Below are 26,464 nucleotides of genomic sequence, written 5' to 3'. Positions count from 1 at the left end.
CACTAGAAGTCTGAGAATGAAGTTGCCTCCTGCCCCTGAGCCCATCAGGGCAGGAGTCTGAACCGTGATCGGTCCGTAGGTCAAGGAGACTGGGAGAGAGAGCAGAGGAGATGTTGCAGTGTGGCCTAAGAACAGTCCTCCTGCAGGACTTAGGCCCATCCGTTTCCCGGATGAATGGAGCATGTAGAAACATCATGGCCGGGTTGACAACAGTACATGCAAAGGCCACTCTTCTTCCAAAATCTTCTCTACTTTGAAGTCAAGTGTCCATGACCAAGTTGCATAGGTTCATCTGTATCAGCAGCAGGGATTACTGGAACTATCCGAGGTGTAGAGGCAGCACTGGCCTGTTTCAACCCAGGTAACACCCTAGACCGGAGTTCCTTCACCTTGTCCCGGAGCCGGTGATCAATCCGAGTGGCCAAGGCTACTAATTCGTCCAGCGAGTCAGGTGTTTGGCGAGCAGCCAGCTCGGCCTTTAAACGGTTATCCAGGCCTCTGCAAAAGACAGTCTTGAGACATTTGGGGTCCCAGCGAAGTTCTGCCGCAAGAGTTTAGAACTCTATGGCAAATTCAGCCAATGATCTGTTGCCTTGCTTCAAATCCACTAAAGCAGAACCAGCTACAGAAGTTTGAGCAGGATCATCAAAAACGGATTTAAACAAGTCCATAAATCCTTCTTTGTCCTGCAAAATAGAGTCCCAAGACAGGGCCCTACCATCCAGGTATGAAAGGATATAGGTAGTCTTGGAGAGAGCTGTAGGAAATAGAGACGGCTGTAAGGCAAAGTGCATGCAGCACTGGTTCAAAAAGTCCCGGGTCTTCTGGATTTCTCCGGAAAAGCGGATTGGAGCCGCCAGTGGTACAGCAGTCTTCAAAGTTACCTCCGGTAACTGACCACCTTGGTTGGAGGCTGTGCCTTGAACCTTCTGTGTGTGTAGCTGATGAAATGCTGCAGTAAGTTTCTCCAAGGCATCTTGCTGCTCCACAACGAGCTGGGCCAGGCCCGGTATGGCCTGCAAGGCATTGAGTTGTGCCGGATCCATGGAGTTAGCAATTTGTTGTTATTTAGGAGAGTTGTGGGTGCATCCTTGGACCGGTGGCAGATGACCACGCCCCCAGGGGAAGATCCCAAGAGGGACCATCAGTCAGGCTCAGAGTTAGGAAACAGACACACACTAGTTCTTTTATTAGACAGTATACTGAACACCAGAGGTGGCAGTAGTGAGCTGGAATGCCCGGCTGGGCTGTAGTCCCTCAGATACTGGAACAACAATACTTGGAGGCTGAGCTGTAGAGAAACTGAAATATAGTGAGTATGCAGGGTATGCAGAGTTCATGGACAGAACCTGATGGTAACACTCACACAATGTCTCATAGAAGCCCAGGAACTGGAATGAAGAAGGCCCTCGAGGAGTGAGTACCGGTTCCAGACTGCAATCTACAAAGTAAGAGAGAGCGAGGCCCCCGAGGAGCGGGTACCCCTGGTTAGTCCAAGGAGACAGCGAGATAGACAGCGAGATAGAACAAGGAGAGTAGCGTAGATAGAACAAATCGATATCCGTATCCTTATCCTTGCTAACTCGAGTTGTTAGCAATTCAGAGACCTTTAAATATCTGAAGCGGATGACGTCATCTCAGGGGGACGCCCCTGAGGTTCGCGCCACTTCTGGTATTTGAGGCGGGGCCGTGCACGCGCCCCTAGGCATCAGGTCAACATGGCAGATTGCAGCGTCGGGCCGGTCCGGGGACGCTGGAAGAGGACGGCTGAAAGACGCCGCAGCAGCCAGCCTTCCATCAACCCCGGAGGGAGTCGCCTATGCGGTAAGTTGGGCAGAGTGGAGACGTCGGGCAGCGATGGTCGCAACAGCCTGTTGTACGTTATTGGGTGCTAGTTGGCCCAGGGTGTTTCAGGGACAGCCTGCAGCTTTTATTAACCCATCTGTGAAGACTACCATCATACCACCAACAAGACCTGCAACTTAAAGAATTACGCTGGCGTAAGGACCCCTCACCAGCCGCCCAGGCCTCCTATAAAACTGCAATGAACCTCTATAAGAGCACCATTCTACGTACCAAGAGAGATTTCTATGCCAAAAAAATTCACAGCTATATGTATGACCCCAAGACTCTCTTTGCATATGTAGCATCCCTCACCACCCCGGTTCCTCCAATCATCCCAGAAGAAGAAGCACAAAACAAAGCTACAGAATTGGCCTCATTCTTCAACAACAAAATCAAAAACCTAATCACAACCATGACCTCAAACACCCAGCCTCCACCTGCCCCTAACCCAATCCCCGGATACCATTAAACCCACCTTAGATTCGCTCGAACACACTTCCTCTCTGGAGATCGAATCTATAATAAAGAAAATGAAGCCTTCATCTCATCCGTCAGACCAAATACCTACCAAACATTTACTTACCATTCCCAACACCATAGCCAAACACCTGGCTGACATCATAAATTGCTCCCTCATTCAAGGATCGGTCCCAGACTCTTTAAAAACAGCCTCACTAAAACCCCTACTAAAAAAACCTAACTTGGATCCAGCCAACCCGGCCAACTTCCGCCCTATTGCCAACTTACCTTTTATCGCCAAGTTAATGGAAAAACTTGTCAACAACAGACTCATAGATTTCCTAGACTCGCACAACATTCTTTACCCTTCTCAATTCGGCTTCCGGAAGCGCTTAAACACAGAATCACTCCTACTCTCGTTAACAGAAAAAATCATGACAGGTCTTGACAAAGGCCAGTCCTACCTCCTGGCCCTTTTAGACATTTCGGCAGCATTTGACACTGTCAATCATTCAATACTCATCAATCGTCTGGCAGAAATTGGCATCACAGGATCGGCGCTCATCTGGTTCAAATCATTCCTCAATAACAGACACTACAAAGTCAGGATAAATGATAAAGAATCCCACCCCGTCCAATCCAATCAAGGTGTTCCCCAGGGTTCCTCTTTATCTCCAACCCTGTTCAATATTTATCTACGACCCCTATGCCAGCTACTAGAAAATCTCAACCTCACCCACTTACTTTACGCTGACGATGTTCAGATATTAATCCCCATCAAGGACACCCTCCACAACACCCTAAACTTCTGGAACAACTGCCTTCACTCCATCAACCTCCTACTCTCTAGTCTCAATCTAGTTCTTAATACTTCCAAAACCGAACTCCTCGTCATCTGTCCTAATGACAATAACCCCCTCGCCTGCAACCCATCCTTACCTACAACAAGTCAGGTGAGAGACCTTGGTGCTATCCTGGACAACAGAATGAACCTCAAAAAGTTCATCAACAACACCACAAAAGAATGCTTTTATAAGCTACATGTTCTAAAACAGTTAAGACCGCTCCTCCACTTTCAGGACTTCCGCTCAGTCCTTCAAGCCATTCTGTTTTCAAAGATTGACTACTGCAATGCGCTACTGCTCGGCCTCCCTTCCTCCACAACTAAACCGCTACAGATGCTGCAAAACGCAGCAGCCAGGATCCTCACTAATTCACGTCGCAAGGACCATATCACACCGATACTTAAAAACCTACATTGGCTTCCTATCCATTATAGAATACTGTTCAAGACCCTGACCATAATCCACAAATCCATCTACAATCAATCCTCACTACAACTCACCATCCCGCTCGAATTCCATAACTCCAATAGACCGATAAGATCGGCATACAAAGGAACTCTCCAGGCACCTCCATACAAATCCTTTATCCACAATTCCTTTCAAAAACGAACACTGTCATCCGCCGGACCACAGCTATGGAACACACTACCCCCAGATCTACGCCAGGAACAATGTTTTCTGTCCTTTAGAAAGAAACTGAAAACTTGGTTGTTCTCTCAAGCCTTTCCAGTATGAAGCTCTCCCCAAATAGCAATGACTTGCAAACCAATTGTTTATAGTTGCCCGTTGCGCATTTCCTTAAAAAGCGTTTTCTTAATCTAATTCCTTCTACTTTCAATGGTCCTGAATTATTCTCCCTGTTCATTGTAACTTTCATTTTCATAAGTTATAGTTTTTCCCCTGGTTGTGATGTAAACCGGTACGATAAGACTTGGTCTTGAGCATCGGTATATTAAAAAGAATTAAATTAAATTAAATAAATAAATAAATAAATAAATGCTTGTCCTGGGAGAAAGCAGAGTTGCTTACCTGTAACAGGTGTTCTCCCAGGACAGCAGGATGTTCGTCCTCACGAAATTCACCTGCCACCCCGCGGAGTTGGGTTCGCTAACATTTTCTTATTTTATTTTTCGCTCATGCTTTTTTTTTGCTATAAAACGAGACTGAAGGGGGACCCTGTGTGGCCATGGGGTTGGTGGCATGCTGAGCATGCTCAGTGTGCCAGTCAAAGTTCTAGAAACTTTGACAAAAGTGTTCCGTGTCGGGGCTCCATCTGACGATGTCACCCATCTGTGAGGACTAACATCCTGCTGACCTGGGAGAACATCTGTTACAGGTAAGCAACTCTGCTTTCTGAGCTAGAAGAAATTTGTTATGGGTTGTTCAGATTTTAAGGAACACTGCAATGTTTTATGGAGGGCCTGTTAAATGAAGCTGCACAGGTAAAGGCTGAATGCAAGGTATAATGGATATCCAGTTTTGCTGTTTAAATGAGTTAAAAAATAAGACATCAAGGAAACTTAACTGCCACCACTACTGCCATCACAGTTCATTCACAAACATTATTCTGTTTTCTTGTTGTAAGCTTAGCCCCATTTCAGTATTTAAGGATATTCCTTGATGTTTGTACATTCAGGGGCAATTTTCAAAGACTTAAGTGAGGGGTTGTGTGTATCAAATCGGGATATACGTGTATAAGTAGCCTCTGTGAACAGAATGTGAATTTTCAGAAAGGCAGGAATATGTGCACAATGTTGCTGCCACACAGAAAGATATGCATGGAGAGAAGGGGGTGTTTTGAGGGCATCCTGGACATGGTTTGGAAAGACATGCACATTTATTTATTTTGTAAATGGAATATGCAGCATAGGTCATCAAAACATGGCCATGTGCAGTTATATCTGCTAATCGAGTCATAGATATTAAATCTGACTTCTCTTTGTGTGTAGAATTTGGGTGGGGAGTCTGGAGCAAGTAGTGGAGAATGAGGGTGATCTGACGGAGGGTTTGAGTGAACAGGTGAAGGGCTGGGTCAACTGGCAGAGGTTTCAGCAAACTTGTACGTCCACAAGTTTTTCATAAGCAAGATACACTCATATGTCAACTTTATAAAATACCTTTATCCATGCATAAACAGAGGGTGCACAGGTTGCAATTATTTAATGCATAAAATATATGCACATTCTTTTTTATAAAGTAAGTGGATCCCTGCATTAAAAAAAAATGTATGTGTACTGAAACATAAAGCACAAATTTTCAAAGACCCGTGCACGTAAAAAACAGGTTACACACTCAGTCAAACCCTGTTATGCGCCGATGGGGCGAGCTGGGGGCGTGGTCTAGGCCGGGCGGGACAGAGGCTGGCCAGGACAGCAGCCATTAGCTGCACGCGCGTGGAAAATGCTTCTGCTCCAAGGGAGCAGTAAGTAGAAAAAAAAAATTCTGGTAGATAAGCAGAGGCTGGGGGTTGCGGGGGAAAGGGGAAAGGGAAGGAAGGTTAAGCAGAGGGGTAGGGAACATAAGAACATGCCATACTGGGTCAGAGAAAGGGTCCATCAAGCCCAGCATCCTGTTTCCAACAGTGGCCAATCCAGGCCATAAGAACGGGCAAGTACCCAAAAACTGTCTATTCCATGTTACTGTTGCTAGTAATAGCAGTGGCTATTTTCTAAGTCTACTTAATTAATAGCAGGTAATGGACTTCTCCAAGAACTTATTCAATCCTTTTTTAAACACAGCTATGCTAACTGCACTAACCATATCCTCTGGCAACAAATTCCAGAGTTTAATTGTGCGTTGAGTGAAAAAGAACTTTCTCCGATTAGTTTTAAATGTGCCACATGCTAACTTCATGGAGTGCCCCCTAGTCTTTCTATTATCCGAAAGAGTAAATAACCGATTTACATTTATCCATCCTAGACCTCTCATGATTTTAAACACCCCTATCATATCCCCCCCTCAGTCGTCTCTTCTCCAAGCTGAAAAGTGCTAACCTCTTTAGTCTTTCCTCATAGGGGAGTTGTTCCATTCCCTTTATCATTATGGTCGCCCTTCTCTGTACCGTCTCCATCGTAACTATATCTTTTTTGAGATGTGGCAACCAGAATTGTACACAGTATTCAAGATGCGGTCTCATCATGGAGCGATACAGAGGCATTATGACATTTTCCGTTTTATTCACCATTCCCTTTCTAATAATTCCCAACATTCTGTTTGCTTTTTTGACTGTCACAGCACACTGAACCGATGATGCCTAGATCTCTTTCTTGGGTGGTAGCTCCTAATATGGAACCTAACAATGTGTAACTATAGCATGGGATATTTTTCCCTATATGCATCACCTTGTACTTATCCACATTAAATTTCATCTGCCATTTGGATGCCCAACTTTCCAGTCTCACAAGGTCTTCCTGCAATTTTTCACAATCTGCTTGTGATTTAACTACTCTGAACAGTTTTGTATCATCTGCAAATTTGATTACCTCACTTGTCGTATTTCTTTCCAGATCATTTATAAATATTTTGAAAAGTACGGGTCCCAATACAGATCCCTGAGGCACTCCACTGCCCACTCCCTTCCACTGAGAAAATTGTCCATTTAATCCTACTCTCTGTTTCCTGTCTTTTAGCCAGTTTGTAATCCACGAAAGTACATTGCCATCTATTCCATGACTTTTTACTTTTCCTAGAATCCTCTCATGAGGAACTTTGTCAAACACCTTCTGAAAATCCAAATACACAACATCTACCAGTTCATCTTTATCTACATGTTTTTAACTCCTTCAAAAAAGTGAAGCAGATTTATGAGGCAAGACTTGCCTTTGGTAAAGCCATGCTGACTTTGTTCCATTAAACCAAGTCTTTCTATCTGTGATTTTGATAATTAGAGCACTTTCTACTATTTTTCCAGTCTGACTAACTGGTCTGTAGTTTCCTAGATCGCCCCTGGAGCCCTTTTTAAATATTGGGGTTACATTAGTCACCCTCCAGTCTTCATGTATAATGGATGATTTTAATGATAGGTTTCAAATTTTTACTAATAGGTCTGAAATTTCATTTTTTAGTTCCTTCAGAACTCTGGGGTGTATACCATCCGGTCCAGGTGATTTACTACTCTTCAGTTTGTCAATCAGGCCTACCACATCTTCTAGGTTCACCGTGATTTGGTTCAATACATCTGAATCATTACCCATGAAAACCTTCTCCGGAATGGGTACATCCCCAACATCCTCTTTAGTAAACACCGAAGCAAAGAAATCATTTAATCTTTCTGCGATGGCCTTACCTTCTCCAAGTGACCCTTTAACCCCTCGATCATCTAATGGTCCAACTGACTCCCTCACAGGCTTTCTGCTTCGGATATTTGTAAAAAAGTTTTTATTGTGAGTTTTTGCCTCTTGGCCATCTTCTTTTCAACTTTTATTTATTTATTTGAAACTTTTATATACCGGCATTAGTATGCAAACATCATACCGGTTCACATTGTAACTAATAGGCTGAAAGTACAATCAACAGGGAGGGGAAACAGGGAGGAGTATAAATAGAGCAGAAGGCATTGAGAAATAAAGCATTAAAAACTGTAACAGGCTATTTACAAGGTCTATATATAAAGGCTTAGGTGTAACAGGCTAATTACAAGAGACTATATACAAATGGGTTCAATTTAGGTGGGGGCTGTTAAAGGAGATGAGGGGGGAAATTTAATCTGGGTAGGCTTGTCGGAAGAGCCACGTTTTAAGTTTTTTCCTGAACTTGGAGTAGCATGGCTCAAGTCTGAGTGTGGTCGGGAGGGCGTTCCATTGTTTAGGGCCTGCAATGGAGAGTGCGCGATCCCTTGTAGTGGAGAGGTGGGCTTTTTTTAAAGGGGGAATAGAGAGGGTGCCTTTGTTGACAGATCGAATGGGTCGTTCAGAGCGCATGGGACAAAAGGGTTCATCAAGCCAGTTAGAGTTGTAGGAGTGGATGGATTTGTGTACTATGGTTAAGATTTTAAAGAAAATACGGGATGCGATGGGGAGCCAGTGGAGGTCTTTGAGTATGGGGGTGATGTGATCAGCTTTCCGTGAGTTGGTGATAACCCTGGCGATTGCATTTTGGAACATTTGTAGGGGTTTGGTAGTGGAGGAGGGTAGACCGAGGAGGAGAGCATTACAGTAGTCAAGCTTTGAGGAAAGGGTAGCTTGGACGACAGTACGGAAATCATGATAGTGGAGGAGGGGTCTGAGTTTCTTCAGAATACTGAGCTTGAAGAAACCTTCTTTGAGGATGGAGTTGATCTGTTTTTTTAGATTGAGTTGTTGATCTAGAATTACCCCAAGGTCTCTTACAGTGGGTTGGGACGTTATGGTGCTGAAAGCTGGGTCGTTGGAGATCAGGGGTTTAGGAGGGAGGTGTGGAGAGATTCTCTTAGCCTGTCTTATCAATGTCTTACATTTAACTTGCCAACACGTATGCATTATCCTATTTTCTTCTGTGTTACGACTGTCGCTGCCCGACGTCTCCACTCCACCCTCCTTACCTCTTTTGCGACTCCTCCCGCGGTTGATGGACATCTGGCTGCCGCGGCGTCTGCCTGCCATCCTTTCCGGCATCCCCGGTCCGGCTTGGGCGCTGCATCCCGCCATGTTGTTCAGCTGCCATAGGGCACACGCACCGCGCAGCCCTGCTTCTTATGCTTTCTTTGGCGCGAACCTCAGGGGCGTCGCCCTGTGATGACATCACGCATCCCGGATACAAAAGCCTACTCTGCTAGCTAATCGAGTTAGCAGGGGGAACTCCTTACGGATGGGATTCTCTCTCCGTACCTAGCTACTCTGCCTCTCCTTAATTGGACTTACTCTATCAGGGTACCCGCTCCTCGGGGGCCTCTCTCTTTTCTTTCAGGTCGCTGTCTGGAATCGGTACTCGCTCCTTGAGGGTCCATGTTCCCAGACTCGCTGCCTGAGCTCACTTCTGCTTGGAAGAACCCGCTGCCTACACCATCAATGAGTTACCATCTATATTCTCTCAGAGCTGTTCCCTGGAACCAGGTACTCGCTCCTCGAGGGCCTGCCTCTATTCCAGCTTGTTTGTTACCTTCTGGGTGAAACCGCTGTGTGAGTAAACCACCAACAAGGCTTTATACCAGAACCCTGTGTATGCTTCACTGTATTCACTATCTCAGTTTCTTTCCACTACAGCACAGCTATTGAGGGATTGCTGTTCCAGTGTCCTGAGGGACTACAAGCCCAGCTGGGCTTAATCTCTACTCACTACTGCCACCTCTGGTGGCTCCTCAACTCTGTTTAATAAAAGATAATTCTCTGTTATGTATCCTAAAGCTGAGCCTGACCTGTGGCCCCTCACGGGACTTCCCCCCTGTGGGCATGGTCAGCAGCCACAGTGTCCCAAGACCTTACAAACAATAACATTCTGTTGGATCCTTCTTCCAATTTTTGAATGAAGATCTTTTGGCTAAAATGCCTTCTTTCACCTCCCCTTCTAACCATGCCGGTAATCGTTTTGCCTTCTTTCCACCTTTCTTAATGTGTGGAATACATCTGGACTGTGCTTCTAGGATGGTATTTTTTAACAATGACCACTCCTCTTGCACACTTTTTACCTTTGTAGCTGCTCCTTTCATTTATCAAAGTTTCCCTTTTGAAAGTTTAGCTCCCTCTCTTGTCAGTTCCTGAACCAATTGCTCCATAAAACTGTCATTTATTCCATCCAGAAACTTTATCTTTCTAGTATGTCCCGATGATACATTTACCCAGTCAATATTGGGGTAATTGAAATCTCCAATTATTACCGCACTACCAATTTGGTTAGCTTCTCTAATTTCTCTTAGCATTTCAATGTCCATCTCACCATCTTGACCAGGTGGACGATAGTATACTCCTATCACTATAGTCTTCCCCAACCCACAAGGGATTTCTACCCATAAAGATTTGATTGTGCATTTAGTCTCATGCAAGATTTTTATCCTATTGGACTCTATGCCATCCTGGACATAAAGCGCTACTCCACCTCCCGGGTGCTCCTCTCTGTCATTGTGATATAATTTGTACCCCGGTATAGCATTGTCCCATTTGTTATCCTCCTTCCACCATGTCTCTGAGATGCCAATTAAGTCTATGTCATCATTCATTGCTATACATTCTAATTCTCCCATCTTACTTCTTAGACTTCTGGCATTAGCATACAAACATTTCAAAGTTTGTTTTTGTTTGTATTTTCATTCTGCTTTTTAATTGATAGTGATAAGTTAGAATTTTTTAGCTCAGATGAGTTTTTAGTTACAGGCACTTGGGGGTAGATTTTAAAAAAGAGCGCGATCGCTTACTTTTGTTCGCGCAGCAGGCACAAACAAAAGTACGCTGGATTTTATAAGATACGCGCATAGCCTGCTAGAAGCAGACGAAAATCTACGCACGCCAGCGGAGTGCTGGCACGCCGTCATCCGTCCCGGGGGCTGGTCTGGAGGCCTCGACCATGCCCCCAGGCCGGCACCACGCCCCCGGTCCCGCCCCGAAATGCCGTTTCCCGCCCCCGAAACGCCGCGTCATTCGGCCCCGCCCCCGACACGCCCCCTTAAAAAACCCCAGGACTTATGAGCGTCCCGGGGCTCTGTGCGCGCCGGCGGCCTATGCAAAATAGGTGCGCCTGCGCACTAGGGCCCTGCTCGCGTAAATCCGGGTGGATTTACGCGAGCAGGGCATTTAAAATCCGCCCGTTGGTCTACTTTTCTTATTATTGGAACCACCCAGCCCACTCCTTAATTAAGGGAACTGGAGAGGCCTGATTTGCATTGCCTTGCATATTATAGGAAAATTCGGCCCCCCCAACGCACACTGCCTGCATATGCACGCGCAAATTTTAAAATCCAGCACGCTTGTATGCACGGCCATCAGATTTTATAATATGTGTGCGCCTATGCTCATATGTTATAAAATCGGCGCAGCCATGTGTGCACACCGGGAACTGCGCACACATGGACGGCCGTGGGCTGCTTTGAAAATGAACCCCCATGTGCATACTTTCATGGCAGTGACATGTGGTATTTTATTAATTGTACGACTCTTGCTGTACAGTTTATAAAATGAAGGCATAAGTTTAGGTGCAGCTACTTGATGATTGTATGCACTGAGTTATTTATTTTATTTTTAACAATTTCTATACCTCTAACTCTAGAAAATCTTAATAGTCACAACATAACATACATAATAAAAGTTAATTTCACAAACATAAAAACATTTAAAAACAAAATAACAAACATAGGCTACTTTCATTGCTGCTAGTTTCAACCATTATATCTCTATTTCCTGAATATTCTTCAAATTTCTGCTTATATAACCAGGTTTTTAAGAGTTTCTTAAATTTGTTGGTATCCGATGTAACTGTTCTGGCATATAATTCCGCAACACTAATCCTGTTACAGAAAATGACTGATCCCTCACCTCTCCAACATGTGCCTGTCACACTGATGGAATTTCTACCGAGGCCTTTATCCTGAGATTGTCATGACCTTGATGGTATATCTACTAGATAAGGGAGCCCGGACCGACGTGCCGCAAATGCGCAGTAGAGAGCAACTCTACCGCGCATGCGCGGGCGAGCACATCGGCCAGAGCTTGCCCATAACAAAAATGGCGCTGGGAGGAGCGGCGGCAAGGCGCAGTAGCGGCACTCATGCGCGAGGGACCTCCCCCGAAGATCTTCCATTTGTGCTATCCGGAAGGGGAGTGACTGAGGGGAGGAGGAAGGGAGACTAGAGGGGGGAGGTGGGAGGGAGAATAAAGGGTGAGGGGAGAATGAGGGAGGTGGGAGGGAGAATAAAGGGTGAGGGGAGAATGAGGTGGGAGGGAGGAGAATGAGGAGGGGGAGGAAATGGACCGAAATATTTTTTTTAATGTAGCCTGTTGTTACGGGCTTAACGTCTAGTCTACTAGATAAGGGAGCCCGGACCGACGTGCCGCAAATGCGCAGTAGAGAGCAACTCTACCGCGCATGCGCGGGCAAGCACGTCGGCCAGAGCTTGCCCACAACAAAAATGGCGCTGGGAGGAGCGGCGGCAAGGGCAAGGAGAGGTGGTGGAGAGGAGCGGCGGCAAGGCGCATTAGCGGCAGCGGCGGCAAGGCGCATTAGCGGCACGCGCGCGCGAGGGACCTCCCCCGAAGATCTTCCATTTGTGCTATCTGGAAGGGGAGTGACTGAGGGGAGGAGGGAGTGACTGGGGGGAGGGGGAGAGGGGAGGGAGTGACTGAGGGGAGGTGGGAGGGAGAATAAAGGGTGAGGGGAGGATGAGGTGGGAGGGAGGAGAATGAGGGGAGGAGGAAATGGACCAACATTTTTTTTAATGTAGCCCGTTGTTATGGGCTTAATGGCTAGTATATACATAATAAAACTCCTAGCCATGGTGCTTTTTCATAAATAATTAATTTATGTATCAGAAGACTGTCCTGAAAGGTGATTGGTCCTTTCACTGACAAATGTCAGTGAAAAGGACCAATGGGCAATAAATGAAGGAGTGAATAAATTAATATTAAGAGCCGGACACTTTAATATTGATTTATACACTCATTCGGTGCCAGTAGTCAGGTTCAGAGAATGGATGCTGAATTTATCAGCGTCCATTTTCCAAACCCCTGCCAGTGCTTTTTTTAAACTTTTTTTTTTATTATTTTTTTAAAGAGTTGTTCCTCCTACTTAATATCCCAACAATATTAAGTAGGAGGCAGTACAGAAAAGCAGAAGTTTTAGTTTTAGTAGCGCTCAGCAATTAATGTCTGCTTCGGGCAGGTATTAATTTCTCATCACTAAAATATGCGTCCTAGACACACATTCTTTTTTGCAAAGAGATGTGATGAGTGCTATTAGTTTCACTCCACGATGGATGTGCGTTGTAGAGGCACTAATTCCCTTATTGCATAAGGGGATTAGTTAGCACCTATGCAACCCGTGTCCAATTGCGGGTTATACAGTGTGCTGGGCTAAACGCACTGTATTGCATTGGCCCCTTAATGGTGCACAGAAAACTGTTCATATATCATTCTTATTTTTGGCAGTTTTTTAATGTACTATAAGATACACGACCTTATGAGTCCTCTCTTGTAATACAATACTTATCAACCAACAGAGGACTTAAAAATATATAATGTACACTTATGTCCGGTATTTCTTATCTGAGCTAGACCATATATAGCTTCAATTATGAGTATACCGTTTTTAATTTATATAATATTTGTTATAATTTTTCATTTACTAGTGTTCCCCATTCAGTGCTATTTTTTTGTTAAAAGATTTTTTACCATTAGAATCAATTGTGACCATCTCCTTTTGTAAATAACAAGATTGTCCATAAATAGCTCTCTTCTGCACGGTCACCCCCCGGTCGCGTCTTCCCTTCCAGGAAAGTTTATTTCGCTTATCTGGTGTTTGTATAGGATGCCATCATCTCATATAGAATTCATATTTCCACCGCTCTGGTTTCTGCTCCGCAGTGGAAATTTGAATTCAATATGAGATGATGGCATGCTATACAAACTCCAGATAAGTGGAATAAACTTTCTTGGAAGGGAAGACGCGACCAGGGGGTGACCATGCAGGAGAGAGCTATTTATAGACAATTTTGTTATAACAAAAGGAGATGGTCACAAATGATTCTAATGGTAAAAAATCTTTTAACAAAAAAAAAAACACTGAATGGGGAACACTAGTAAATAGAAAATTATAAAAAAAATATATAAATTAAAAACGGTATACTCATAATTGAAGCTATATCCAGTATATGGTCTAGCTCAGATAAGAAATACTGGACATAAGTGTACATTATATATTTTTAAGTCCTCTGTGGTTGATAAGTTTTTTAATGTTACACTTGTTTCTGTACCTCAGAAGATGTTTATATCTCTCACTTCCCTTTGACATATGTGTATTGCAGTGTGATGGACAGTACATTCCCCTTCCCAGTCTTCAAGGCATTGCTGTCTTAAACATTCCAAGCTATGCAGGAGGCACCAATTTCTGGGGTGGAACAAAGGAGGACGATGTAAGTATAACAGTAAGGAAATGGGAATACTTGTAGCAAAAAAAAAAAAGATGACATCTATTCTTATTTCTGGTAGTTTTCTTGAATGCCCCAGTGTATATGTTGTATGATTTCCAGCAAGTCACAGTCAAATAGAGTTATTTTGGGTTAGCAGCTGTACTCCTCACTACTCTACTTTTCTCATCTATGTACTGAAAAGAAAATTGCCTCTTTTGTGCAGATGCGATTTTAGGTCTCTTCCTGTTGTCATATCTGAGGTCTCTTTTATAAGAAGATAAACCGTAATTTTGCCTAATAATCGGCATTTATTAAAACCTGAAATAGAGATTTTAAAGTGCAGGACAGGGGATCCCCATGCCACCAGCAAGAGCCAAAAGACTCATAGAGGAGTCCCTGCCTGGGCATACTACCCCTCTGTCACCTCCTTTCTAGTCTCAATCTCCCTCACTATGTCTACGCTGATGATGTTCAGTTACTCATACCAATCACTGATTCTCTACCAAAAGCCATGGATATCTGGAACGATACTCTCCAATCCATAAACAATCTCCTATCTTCCATCCATTTAGCTCTAAACACCACTAAAACTGAAATCATGCTCATCTCACCCCAAAACCACCCTAACCCCCCCCCCCCCCCCCCCCCCCTTACTCATATCCCATTTGCCCAACATGTCCGCGATCTGGGAGTCATCCTGGATGGACATTTCACACTGAAGAAATTCATCAGTAATATACTAAAAGACGGCTTCTTTAAACTACACACCCTAAAAAAACTTAAACCCCTACTACATCCCCCTGACTTCCGCACAGTACTTCAATCCACCATCTTCGCCAAAACTGATTACTGTAATGCTCTCCTCCTCGGCCTACCGAACAACTCCATCCACCCCATTCAAATATTGCAAAACACAACAGCCCGGATCTTGACCAACTCACGCAGAAACGACCATATCACACCTGTATTAAAAGAACTACACTGGCTCCCAATTGCATCCCGCATCCAATATAAGGCTCTCTCTCTCGTCCACAAGGCCCTATACAATCCTGAAATGAACTGGTTTAACGAATCCTTCCGCCTCCACCAATCCAACAGGCCCACCAGACACCAACACCGAGCCACCATGCCCACCCCCTCTCCCCAAACTCTATAAACTTACATCCACGAGAGCCAGAGCGCTCTCGATCGCAGGGCCGACCCTCTGGAACTCAATGCCAGTCGAACTACGGCAAGAAGAATGCATAAAAACCTTCAAACGGAAACTTAAGACCTGGCTTTTCACTAAAGCATACACCTAACCTCTTCTTCTCCTAACTTCTCTGTTCTCTTCTCCGTTAACTTCTACTCTCCGCTACCTTCCCCTCCTTCCCCTCCCCCCACCCCTCCCCTCTTCCCCCTCATCTTATTTCAATTTCTCTCCAACTTTATTTCTTATGTTATCTCCTCTTAATGTACATATTGTATATATTTGCAAATCTTGTTTATAATTTTTAGTGTTATTTTCCCCGTTATTTCCCCCTTCCTTAATTATTCTTATTTTAACACGTTATAACTGTTCGATGTAAAGAGCCACCCCAGGCGTCTGTTTGCGTTACACTGTGAACCGATGTGATATCACTGATGAATGTCGGTATATAAAAATTTTAAATAAATAAATAAATATAAAAAAAAATAACATGACCAAGTGTATTGGCAGGAATGACAACCCAAAGTCATTCCTAGAATATACCTTCCCACAAGGCCTAGTGTTAACCGGTGGATTTCCTACCCATAGTGCCCACACGAGCCATAAGAACTGGCATGGGCCACGGAGATCCTCTATCCATGGTACCAGCAGGATTGAGCAGACCCAGTGTGGGTAAAGGGATCTCCTACCCATGATGCCAGCAGGAACCTCAAATCTAGGACATCCCCCTCCCATGGTACCATAGAAGGCAAGACAGCAAGGGCCAGGAGATTCCCATCAACAGAATTTCAAGGGTTTATATTTTTTGAGGTCCATATTCAGGCACAGTCCGGATAGCAAAGTTAGCTAGATAAACTTATCTAGTTAACTTTGGAGATATATTCATTAGTACAGCCGGCTAACTTTAGGACAACTCTTTGGCCCTAACAGACTTAGCCAGCTAACTCTGAATATTGGAGTTAGCCAGCTAACTTAGTACCTGACCCACTAAGGGTTTTTCCCATAGACACAAAATGGGAGAAAAGCCTTAATAAATCTGGCCCTTAGCTGGCTAAATTCTAGCCAGCTATCTTATTTATTGGCTAGGATTTAGCCAGCTAAGTGCCCAAATATTCATTTAGCTAGCTAATTTCGGAGTATGGACGTCTTTATATATAATTAGAAATAGAAGTACTATAGGAGAGCAGTCTACTTTTCCTCACTTTTATGTGAATTTTAAAAGGCCTGCAAGTGCCTAAACTGGGAGATATGTGCACAAGTTGTCCGGCGAGCACCAAGCAGAATTTAAAAGCCACCTGAGGACGACATATCTCCCATTGGGCGTACAAGCCAAAAGTATCTATAAGGGGGCGGAGCATGGGCATCTTGTGGGCATGTCGGGGAAGGCCAAAAGATGTGTGTGTAAATACTTACGCGCACAGGTGCCCGCCAGGGTCCCCTGCCACCTAACTTTATTACTGCTATGGATGGCATGTAAATACTAAAACAAAAAAAATAGGAAGATCATCAGGTTTTTAAGGGTCAGGGCTAACAGGGGAGAAGGAAGGCTATTTAACTGGAGGGGGGGGGGGGGGTTACAACGTCCTATCCCTTACCTGGGTGAGCTGGGAACGAACTAGGAAAACAACTTATAGTGTCGGCGCACATTCCTTGGAAAATTCCCCCACTTACGCTGTAGTTGCGGGATTTGTGCGCATATACACACGTATGTTATAAAATGGATGCATCTTTGGACGCACCCCGGCAAATGCACACACATGTGCACACGCACGCCTATTTAAAAGTTACTGTCCCTATTGGCAGTAAAACTTAACCAACAGCAAATCAAGGAGCCATACAAGCACTCCAGTGTTATTCAGCATTGATGGCATGCAAAGTTCTCTTGTTTTATTTCTCTTTAGATCACTTTGTCACAGTACATACTTTGCTATTTTAAGGTCTTCAAGGACCTTTCTGCCTTACTGTTCATTTGTCACAATAAGCTATAACATTCTTTCCATAAACATATTTTTGCCATCAGCCTAATCTTATTTAGCAAAGCAAGCTTACGCCTGTAATGCATCTGTTTGGCATTTTACCAAATATTTATAGCTGGCAATAAAATACTAGACAATAAAAAGAAACCTTAATCATATGTTTTATTCCCTCTTGATTTTTCTTGACTGCTTTTTCTAGCACTGGTGTCAGACTTTTCTGTGATGTTGGAATAAATGTTACTTGGCTTTTTGGTAGGTTCTGCAGTCAGTTTTTGTTATAGTTGTAACAGCTGTTTAATGCAGTCCCTACTGTGCAGTCTTTTGAGAGACAGCTCGAGTTGACTCTACAGACAACTACGTTTCTTTGCTGATAGATGCTGTTGGAAAGAGATGGCTGAGAGAATAACTTAGAAGAAAATGACCAGCATTACATTTTTGGATTTTTTTTTCTCTGCTTATTTAAAGCAAGATTTGATTTCAACCAACCAGTTTGCCAAATTTTTTTTGCATTTTTTTATGTTGGATTTTTTTTAACCCCTTATCTTCCTCTTTCAACCCTGATTTCTTAATTGACCTATTTGTTTGCTGGCCAAGAGCAGGAAGGGATATTACCTCTGAGACTAATCCCTTTAGTGATGCCTTACTGCCAGCAAAAGACCCACCCAGTAAAAGCAGGAACTCTCCTTTCCACCAGAACTAGAACACATCGCCTCCACAATGAGCCCCCCCTCTCCACTACTACACAGTACTACAGCCAAGCCATGATTACAAAAATATTTTCATAGCAAAAGGAAAGTGAATGCAAGTTCATGTTAAAAATGTAGTTGCAGATTAAAATTCCATTGCATTGTCAGAAGGGTAATAATAACTGGTCTTTCGTTAACTTCTGATGCTGGACTCAAACTTAAACTTGCAGTTGAATGGAGAACAGATTTTTTTTGGGCAGATGTTGAACCCATTTTTTGTCCTGTTTGTTGACAGTCTGAGTACCATTATCCTAATGGATGTATGGCGCCATTGGAATACATCATTGGTCGTATACTGACACTCAAAAATATTGGCGAATAACAAATGCTTTAAAGAATTTCTGTGCGCTACGATATAGCACCGAGTTTTAATATAACATAAAAAAGAAAAATATTTTTGAGTGTCAGTTTACGACCAATGATTAAAAATGGCCCTTTAGCAGTCTAACGATGGAGCAGTAATGCCCCAAAACACTGCAGGGCGTTATGAAGGTCGTTTATGAAAAACATAAGAAATTTATGAATGTCGGGATTTTGATATAGTCTATATAGTTAATTTAAAGGCGAATTTGTATTGACGTTGTTCTGAATATTTAATAGCTCAAAGCAAGTTACATTCAGATACTGTAGGTATTTACTCAGTCTGTTTTAGTATTTGAGGCAATAGAAGGTGAAGTGACTTGCCCAAAATCACAAGGAGGGTCAGTAGCATTTGAACCATGGCTTCCCTGATTCTCAGCCCTCTGCTCTAATCACGAGGCTACTTCTCTTATCAGGTGAACAATATTGTAAAAAGCTGTTCCTGTGGCTTAAACACTGTTTTACCAGCATAAATGCCTTTGAAAATTACCCTCTAAGAGTATGAAATTCATTTGCTCTGGAAAATTTATCTTCCATTAAAATCATGAGCACTTGTAGAGTGTACTACACATACAGGCAAGTCCAGCATGAACTTCTGTCCCTGTGGCCCTGGAACAGAAACGGGTTGCAAATAAAATTAAATGAAAATAAAAAAAAGACAGAAAAGAGGCTCTGTGTGAAGCTGAGAGAGAGGGAGGGACTGAGCTATACTTACAACAAACACATATAGAGGTAAAGTCCAGAAAAGACAGAGACATTGTAGGATAAGGCCAAGGAAGGCAATAGATGAGAGATGCCTCTGGGAGAGAGGAACCAGAAGAGAAATACTGAGAAAAGGACTGCCTGCAAAGACGAATAAGCTACAATGGGAAAACCAGCCAAAGGAGGGAAAGCAGGATAGCTGCAGATTAAGGGCCTGGGTGCTACGGTATGAGGACCACACTTCCCTTCCCCTACAGGGTCCACCAACACCAAGTCTGAAAGGGTGCCAGAGATAGCCAGCGGGCTAACTCATCTGCACAAGAGGCAACAAATAAGAAGCCTGTAAAGGGTCATGAACAGAAGCTGCATTTAAAAAAGGTTTGGACACATACTGGAGGAAAAGTCCATAAACAATTATTAAGATGGACTTGGGGAACTCCACTGTTTATCCCTGGGATAAGCAGCATGGAATCTATGTATCCCTTGGGATCCTGCCAGGTATTTGTGACCTGGATTGGCCACTGTTGGAAACAGGATACTGGGCTTGATGGACCTTAGGTCTGACCGCATTATAGCAAGTCTTATGTTCTTATTATGTTCTTATGATCTAGGGCAGGGGTGGGCAATTCCGGTCCTCGAGGGCTGCAAACCAGTCGGGTTTTCAGGATATCCTTAATGAATATGCATGAGAGAGACCTGCATACACACTGCCTCACTTGTATGCAAATCTATTTCATGCATATTCATTAGGGGTATCCTGAAAACCCGACTGGCTTGCAGCCCTCGAGGACCGGACTTGCCCACCCCTGATCTAGGGTGATAGAGAGCAGAAGCAGTAGGCGACCAGTAAACACTGCAAAGGGCACAGCATGGGTTAAACTTTTCACAAACACAGGCAAACTGAGTTCACATTGAACCGTGTTTCCACTGGCCCGTAAATCTTTTAGATATACATTTCCTTTGCTTCTGTTTTGCTTTGCTGTCTTGCCTGGTTATGTAGAAATGTGACCTCTTACCATATCCACTTATAGAGTGAAAGAAGGAAGCAAAATATTGTTAAGACAAATATGTAGTTGGTAAGATCTGACTCCATTTTGCAGCCTCTCCTGTAGACTGGTATGATGAAGAGTTTAGCAGGAACTTGTATAGTATTTACACTCATACATAATATGTTCAAAGCGGATTACAAAATAAGCATACAAACTAAAGCATAGACTAAGTAATAAAAATAAAAGCACAGCTAAATACAAAAATAAATTAAAAATATATTTAAAAGGGCCTGCTCTGGTTTAGACTGTACACTTAGGGGCAGATTTTTAAAAAGTACGCCTGCGCGTTCTTTTGTTCGTGCGACTGGTGCAAACAAGAGTACGCTGGATTTTAATAGATACGCACGCAGCTGCGCGTATCTTTTAAAATCTGGGGTCAGTGCGCACAAGGCTGCGCAAAATCGGCACCCTGCGCGCGCCGAGCCGCGCAGCCTGCCTCCGTTCCCTCTGAGGCCGCTCTGAAATCGGAGCGGCCTCGGAGGGAACTTTCCTTCCACCCCCCGCACCTTCTCCTCCCTTCCCCTACCTAACCTACCCCCCCAGCCCTATCTAAACTCCCCCCACCCAAACCAGGGGCTGGTCCGGAGGCCTGGCCACATCTCCGGAACGCCCCCGGGCCAGCACCATGCCCCCGACACGCCCCTGGAATGCCCCCGAACGTCGCGCCGTCCCCAACACGCCCCCCGACATGCCCCCCTAGCAAAGCCCCAGGACTTACGCGCGTCCCGGGGCTTGTGCGCGCTGCTGAGCCTATTCAACATAGGCTCACCGTGCGCAGGGGGAGCTTGGGGCAGGTTTTCGGGGGATACGCGCATATCCCTTTGAAACTCTGCCCCTTAATGTTCCAAACTGAACCTACGTCACAGAAGGCTTGTGAAAATAAACGAGTGTTTAAAGACTTATTATAAGATTTCGAACATCTTACTGATCAAAGTTACTCAAGAAGGGAATTCCATAGTTTTGGGCTGGCCATGGAAAAGGTTCTTTCCCTTGTCATGTCCAAATGTGCCAGCTTTATAGATGAAATCTCCATCAAGTTCTTAGTAGCTGATCTCAAAGTATGCATGGGCTTATAAATGCATAGAACAGCAATGTGTCAGGGTATGGACTAATGCAGCAATTTATGTATAAATGACAGTATTTTGTACTGGATAAGCCATTGGATTGGTAACCAATGCAAGGATGACAGGATCGGGGTAATGAGATCATGCATTCTTGTGCTGGTTAGGAGCTGAGTAGTAGCATTTTGGACAATCTACATTGCACAAATGAAAGTAGCTGGAAGACTAACACATTCATGGCCTCTTAGGATGAGTGCCTGCAAACTATACGGTAATCTTGGGGATCAAGGAGTGCTTTCAACCGCCTGATTAGGCACGGTTTATTGAAGGAACCTTTTACAACAGCCTTGATATGAGTCTTCATTTCCTAAATTCCTTATAAGAACATAAGAAACTGCCACACTGGGTCAGACCAAAGGTCCATCAAGCCCAGCATCCTGCCTGCAACAGTGGCCAATCCAGGCTACAAGCACCTGGCAAGTACCCAAACACCGTATATCCCACGCCACCGATGCCAGCAACAGCAGTGGCTATTTTCCAAATCAACCCGACCACCAGTAGGTAATGGACCTCTCCTCCAAACACCCATCCAATCCTCCTCCAAACCCCGCTACACCAACTGCACCAACCACATCCCCTGGCAACAAATTCCAGAGTCCGACCGCGCGCCGAGTGAAAAAGAACCCTCTACGACCAGTTCCAAATGCGTCACATGCCAACCCCATGGAGCACCCCCCAGTCCTCCCACTATCGGAAAGAGTAAATAAACAACCCACATCTACCCGTTCTAGACCTCCCATGATTTCAAACACCTCCATTACACCCCCCCTCAGCCGTCCTCTCCAAGCTGAACAGTCCTAACCTCTTTAGTCTTTCCTCATAGGGGAGCTGTCCCATCCCCTTCATCATTTTGGTCGCCCTTCTCTGTACTTTCTCCATCGCAACTATATCTTTTTTGAGATGCGGCGACCAGAATTGTACACAGTATTCAAGGTGTGGTCTTACCATGGAGCGATACAGAGGCATTATGACATTTTCTGTTTTATTCACCATTCCCTTCCTAATAATTAACTGGGATGCTGTGACCACTGAAGTTAAATACTAAGGGAGAATCAGACACTGGAACTTTCATGGTGGTGAGAATGATAATCTCAGTCTTTTCAACAATTAATGATAACCAAAGACATAATGTGACCAGGTCAAATGATTCTGACCATGAAGAGTGAAATGAGATGAAAAACTGAATGTTGTTGACATAAACTCTGTAGTTTATGCTGAGGCGAGTAAGATATATATTGAACTGAGTTGCTGATAGGGCAGAGCCCTGAGCTACACCAGTGGTCACAACTTTCCAGTCTGATATAGCACCTCAATCCAAATTTGTTGAGACAGGAAACCGGTACTCGTTCCTCGGACACTGAGGCAGCTGACCACGCCCACGGGGTGCAATCCCATGAGGGACCACAGTGTCAGGCTAGACTCTGGACACACAAACACAGATTTGATTATTTTATTAAACAGTTTTGAAAATCACCAAAGGTGGCAGTAGTGAGTAGTGGATGTTGAGCCCGGTTGGGCAGGTCTCCCACAGAACGCTGGAACAGTAAATCCTCTGCTAGGCTGTGCTGTAGTGGAAAGAGACTGAGATTTATGAGTACACAATGAGAAGCATTCAGAGTCCCAGGTAGAATTAGGAGAAGCTCCGAGACAGGGAGAGCAGACCCTTGAGAAGCGAGTACCTGATCCCTTAGAGAAGAGAGACTCAGTTGTATTGTACTCACGTAGCAGTAACAGAGATTCCACTAGACGAGAGGTCTGGCACCGGAACAGATGGCAGGCCCTCAAGGAGCGAGTACCTGGTTCCAGCGAAGCAATACTGTGGAATAAATGGTAGTTGTACTCAGATGGAAACTGTTAGTGAAGTCTTCCAAGTAGAAAGGCAGCGACTCAGGGAACATGGGCCCTCGAGGAATGAGTACCGGTTTCCTGATAGCACCTGAAAGAAGCAGAAGAGGCCCCCAAGGAGCGGGTACCCCGTTAGCAAACCCCGAAGGGTGTAAGAGTTCCAGATAGCGCTAGAGTGGCAGAGCAGCTTCGGTACGGAGAACGAATCCCATCCGTAGAGTTACCATTGCTAACTCGATGAGCTATGAGCTAGCAAATACTGTAGGCTTAAATATCCGGGCAGCGTGATGTCATCTCAGGGGACGCTCCTGAGGTTCGCGCCAACGTGGAAATAAAGATAAGGGCGACAAGTGCGCAAGCCCTAAGGTACCTTGGAGGAGCATGGTGGGAGGCAGCACCAAAGCCGGTCCAGGGACATCGGAGAGGACGGCAAACAGATGCCGTGGCAGCCAGTAGTCCGAAGTGAGCGGGAGGAGCCACAAGTAGTGAGAGATAGGCGGGGCGAAGACAAGTAGTGAGAGGTAGGTGGGGTGGTCGCAACAGTAGGTCGGCTGAAGACGATGACCAGGGCGAGGTGGAGCTGACCCCGGAGCTTAAGGACTGACGGTACTTCAGGATCAGGACCAGACAAGGACATCAGTAGTGAGACTTGGAACATCAGGGTTGGAACGTAGGACATCGGATATGAAAGGACACCGGTACCTCGGGACATCAGGACATCTAGGCGTTGGGATATCTATGGCATCTGGACATCAGGGACCTCTAGAGAGGAGGACCTCAAGACGTCTGGATCATGATGGACGAAGACATCAGGAGACAGAGACGTCTGGACATCCGAAGACAAGGGGGTGTCAGGACATCTGAAGACAAGAAGACATGTGGAGACACAGAGACATCGGGACATATGAAGACAAGAGGACAGAATCCGACGATTGACTTGAACATGGAATGAAGACAACGACAGAGGTTCAAGAACCATGGATGAAGATAAGGAGCACCAACGAGGAACAGAGTGCCTTGAATAAGTGAAGAGGGATCACAGAGGACTCCTGGAATGAAGAGCTGGAACTGAAGATCCAGGAGAGGTCTGTCTCCATGACCAACTCCTTGCGAAGGAGATCCATATGCAAATTAAAATCTCCAACCACTAGTATAGCATCAAATCTATCTAAATTTAAAGCAGACTGGACTTTGATCAAAGAAGTAGTATTGTGGGCCAAAAAGCCAGGCGGGCAATATATCAGAGAGAAATTAGCCAAAGTAGAATGAAACATAGAAGTGACAGCAGAAAAGGACCAATTGGTCCATCCAGTCTGCCCAGCAAGTTTATGGTAGTATCTGCCGCACTATACCGGTCACCCTCATACTTATCAGTTTGCCAGACCGTCAAAGTCAGGGCCCTTGTTGGTTGCTGTCTGTTGCGGTCCCGGGCCGTGCCCCAGTCCCTCCACCTACCTCGGGGGCGGCCCAGGCCGTTTCGAGTCTTCCCCGGGGTGTTTGCAGCAGGCCCCGGGCCTGCAGGCCTTCCAGCGCGTCTCTCCCTCCTCGGGAGAGACGCCGACGCTCCAACGCGGCTGGCCCCGCCCCCTGATGTGCGCGCGGGGAGGAACCCCATTTAAAGGGGCCAGCGCGGGAAATACCTCTGCTGAGCTGGGAATGACGTCAGACGCCCTCAGGGTACAAGTACCCTGCAACTAGCTCTCTTCTGTGCCTTGCAACAAGGTTCCTGGTCTTCGGCCTGTTGTAGCTGTGTTCCTGGTTCTTTCTCTTCGTCCCGCTTCTGCCTTGCCCTCCCTGCTGGATTGCTTCTTCTGGACTTCGACCCCTGGATTGGCTTTGGACCGCTCTCTGGACACCGACCCCTGGACTGGCTGCGGACCACTCTTTGGATTCAGACTCCTGGACCGACTTCTGGATAAACTACGACCTGCTGGAGGTGCCAGCCGTCCGGAACCCACGACCTGCAAGAGGCGCCTGCATCCGGACCATCTTCCACCGTCGGGAAGTCGCCTAAGTCCCAGCGGCCGTGTCCCTACGGGCCCCTCCTGGGGGAACTTCGGCTTCCAGGGTGAATCTTCACAAGTCCCAGCGGCTGGACTCCTAAGGGCTCCTCCCGGGGGAGTACCGGTCTCCAGGGCGAAGAATCTTCGACTTCCGGGGTCCAACGTCTGCCATCCTTCCAGAGGGTACAGAGTTCTTGGTCGCATAGAACTCCTCCGTGGTCCAGCGTCTCAAAGCACTCTGGCCTTCCGAACCGCCTCCTGGTTGGGACACTTGCTGCAGACTACACAGCACACCATCTTCTGTCCCAACCGGCCCAAGGGTCCACGAGTACAACACTGTCTGAGTCCAGTTCCCCGTTACCTCTTGCCATTGAAGCAGAGAGCAATATTGGAGTTGCATCAAAAGTATCAGACTTATTGGTTAAGGGTAGTAGATATAATCAGAAAAAATCTCATAGCATGGTATAACATCAATTATTAGTTGAGATGGCTTAAACTTGTTTTGAATGGCAACCATCAAACCACCACCAACGTCTATTTGGTCTAGGTTATGAAAAGATAGTGTAATCTAGTGAGGAAATCTTATTAACCAAGACTGAATCAGTATCCAGTAGCCATGTCTCAATGAGAGCAAAGACAATCTGGAGATTTAGAGTAAAGTAAATCATACTATAACAGGAATTTTCTTTTTTATTTCTTGGACATTGACAAGCATAATCTGTAAAGTAATTACAGTAATATTGTACAAGTCCGAAAAGGGGAGAATTTCTGTTCTATAGTCCCATTTACAGTTCCTATAGATAACTTGTGTGTTGTACATAAATATACTCATTAAATTATCTGTATTGATGAACTTGATAGTTCTTTTGCCTAAGTACAGTACTTGTATGTTTTTATGACTATATAACAGTTTCACCTTAAGATAAGAACCTCTTGTAACATTTCATGTAAAATGGGTAATAATTTCTATGTATACATTTTTTAAAATAGTTTTCAAGTGGGTAAGGTTTATTGACATGGTCACACTTCAAATCAGTACATGGATTGCCTGCACAAGGAACACTATTTTGGAGAGATGATCATGCTAATGTGAGCTGTTCAAGAAGACAAAAGCCATCTGCCAAGCAAATTTCAAATTGTTTTTATTCTTTTACATTAATCCGTGATGTCAAACAGAGTGCAACAGTGTATGTAAACAATTACTCGCTCTTTTGCTCATGCTTGGCTAGAGTGTGGCCCACAATACCTGAATACATACACATACACACACACACACACACACACACACTGGTAGCCTC

The 26,464-nt window shown here is 44.9% G+C and overlaps 1 protein-coding gene across 1 annotated transcript in view; it reads left to right on the top strand.

Moving 5' to 3' along the window:
- Positions 1–26,464, top strand: part of DGKH (diacylglycerol kinase eta) — a 735,022-nt gene that overhangs the window by 579,372 nt on the left and 129,186 nt on the right. Inside the window, 1 exon segment of the mRNA XM_029602950.1 lies at positions 14,071–14,178. Within this exon segment, the coding sequence (XP_029458810.1) occupies positions 14,071–14,178 (108 nt within the window).

Source organism: Rhinatrema bivittatum, chromosome 5 (assembly GCF_901001135.1).
Source record: "Rhinatrema bivittatum chromosome 5, aRhiBiv1.1, whole genome shotgun sequence".
Lineage (NCBI taxonomy): Eukaryota > Metazoa > Chordata > Amphibia > Gymnophiona > Rhinatrematidae > Rhinatrema > Rhinatrema bivittatum.
The sequence above is the reverse complement of the archived record's forward strand: the minus strand, read 5'-3'. Positions and strand labels throughout refer to the sequence as shown.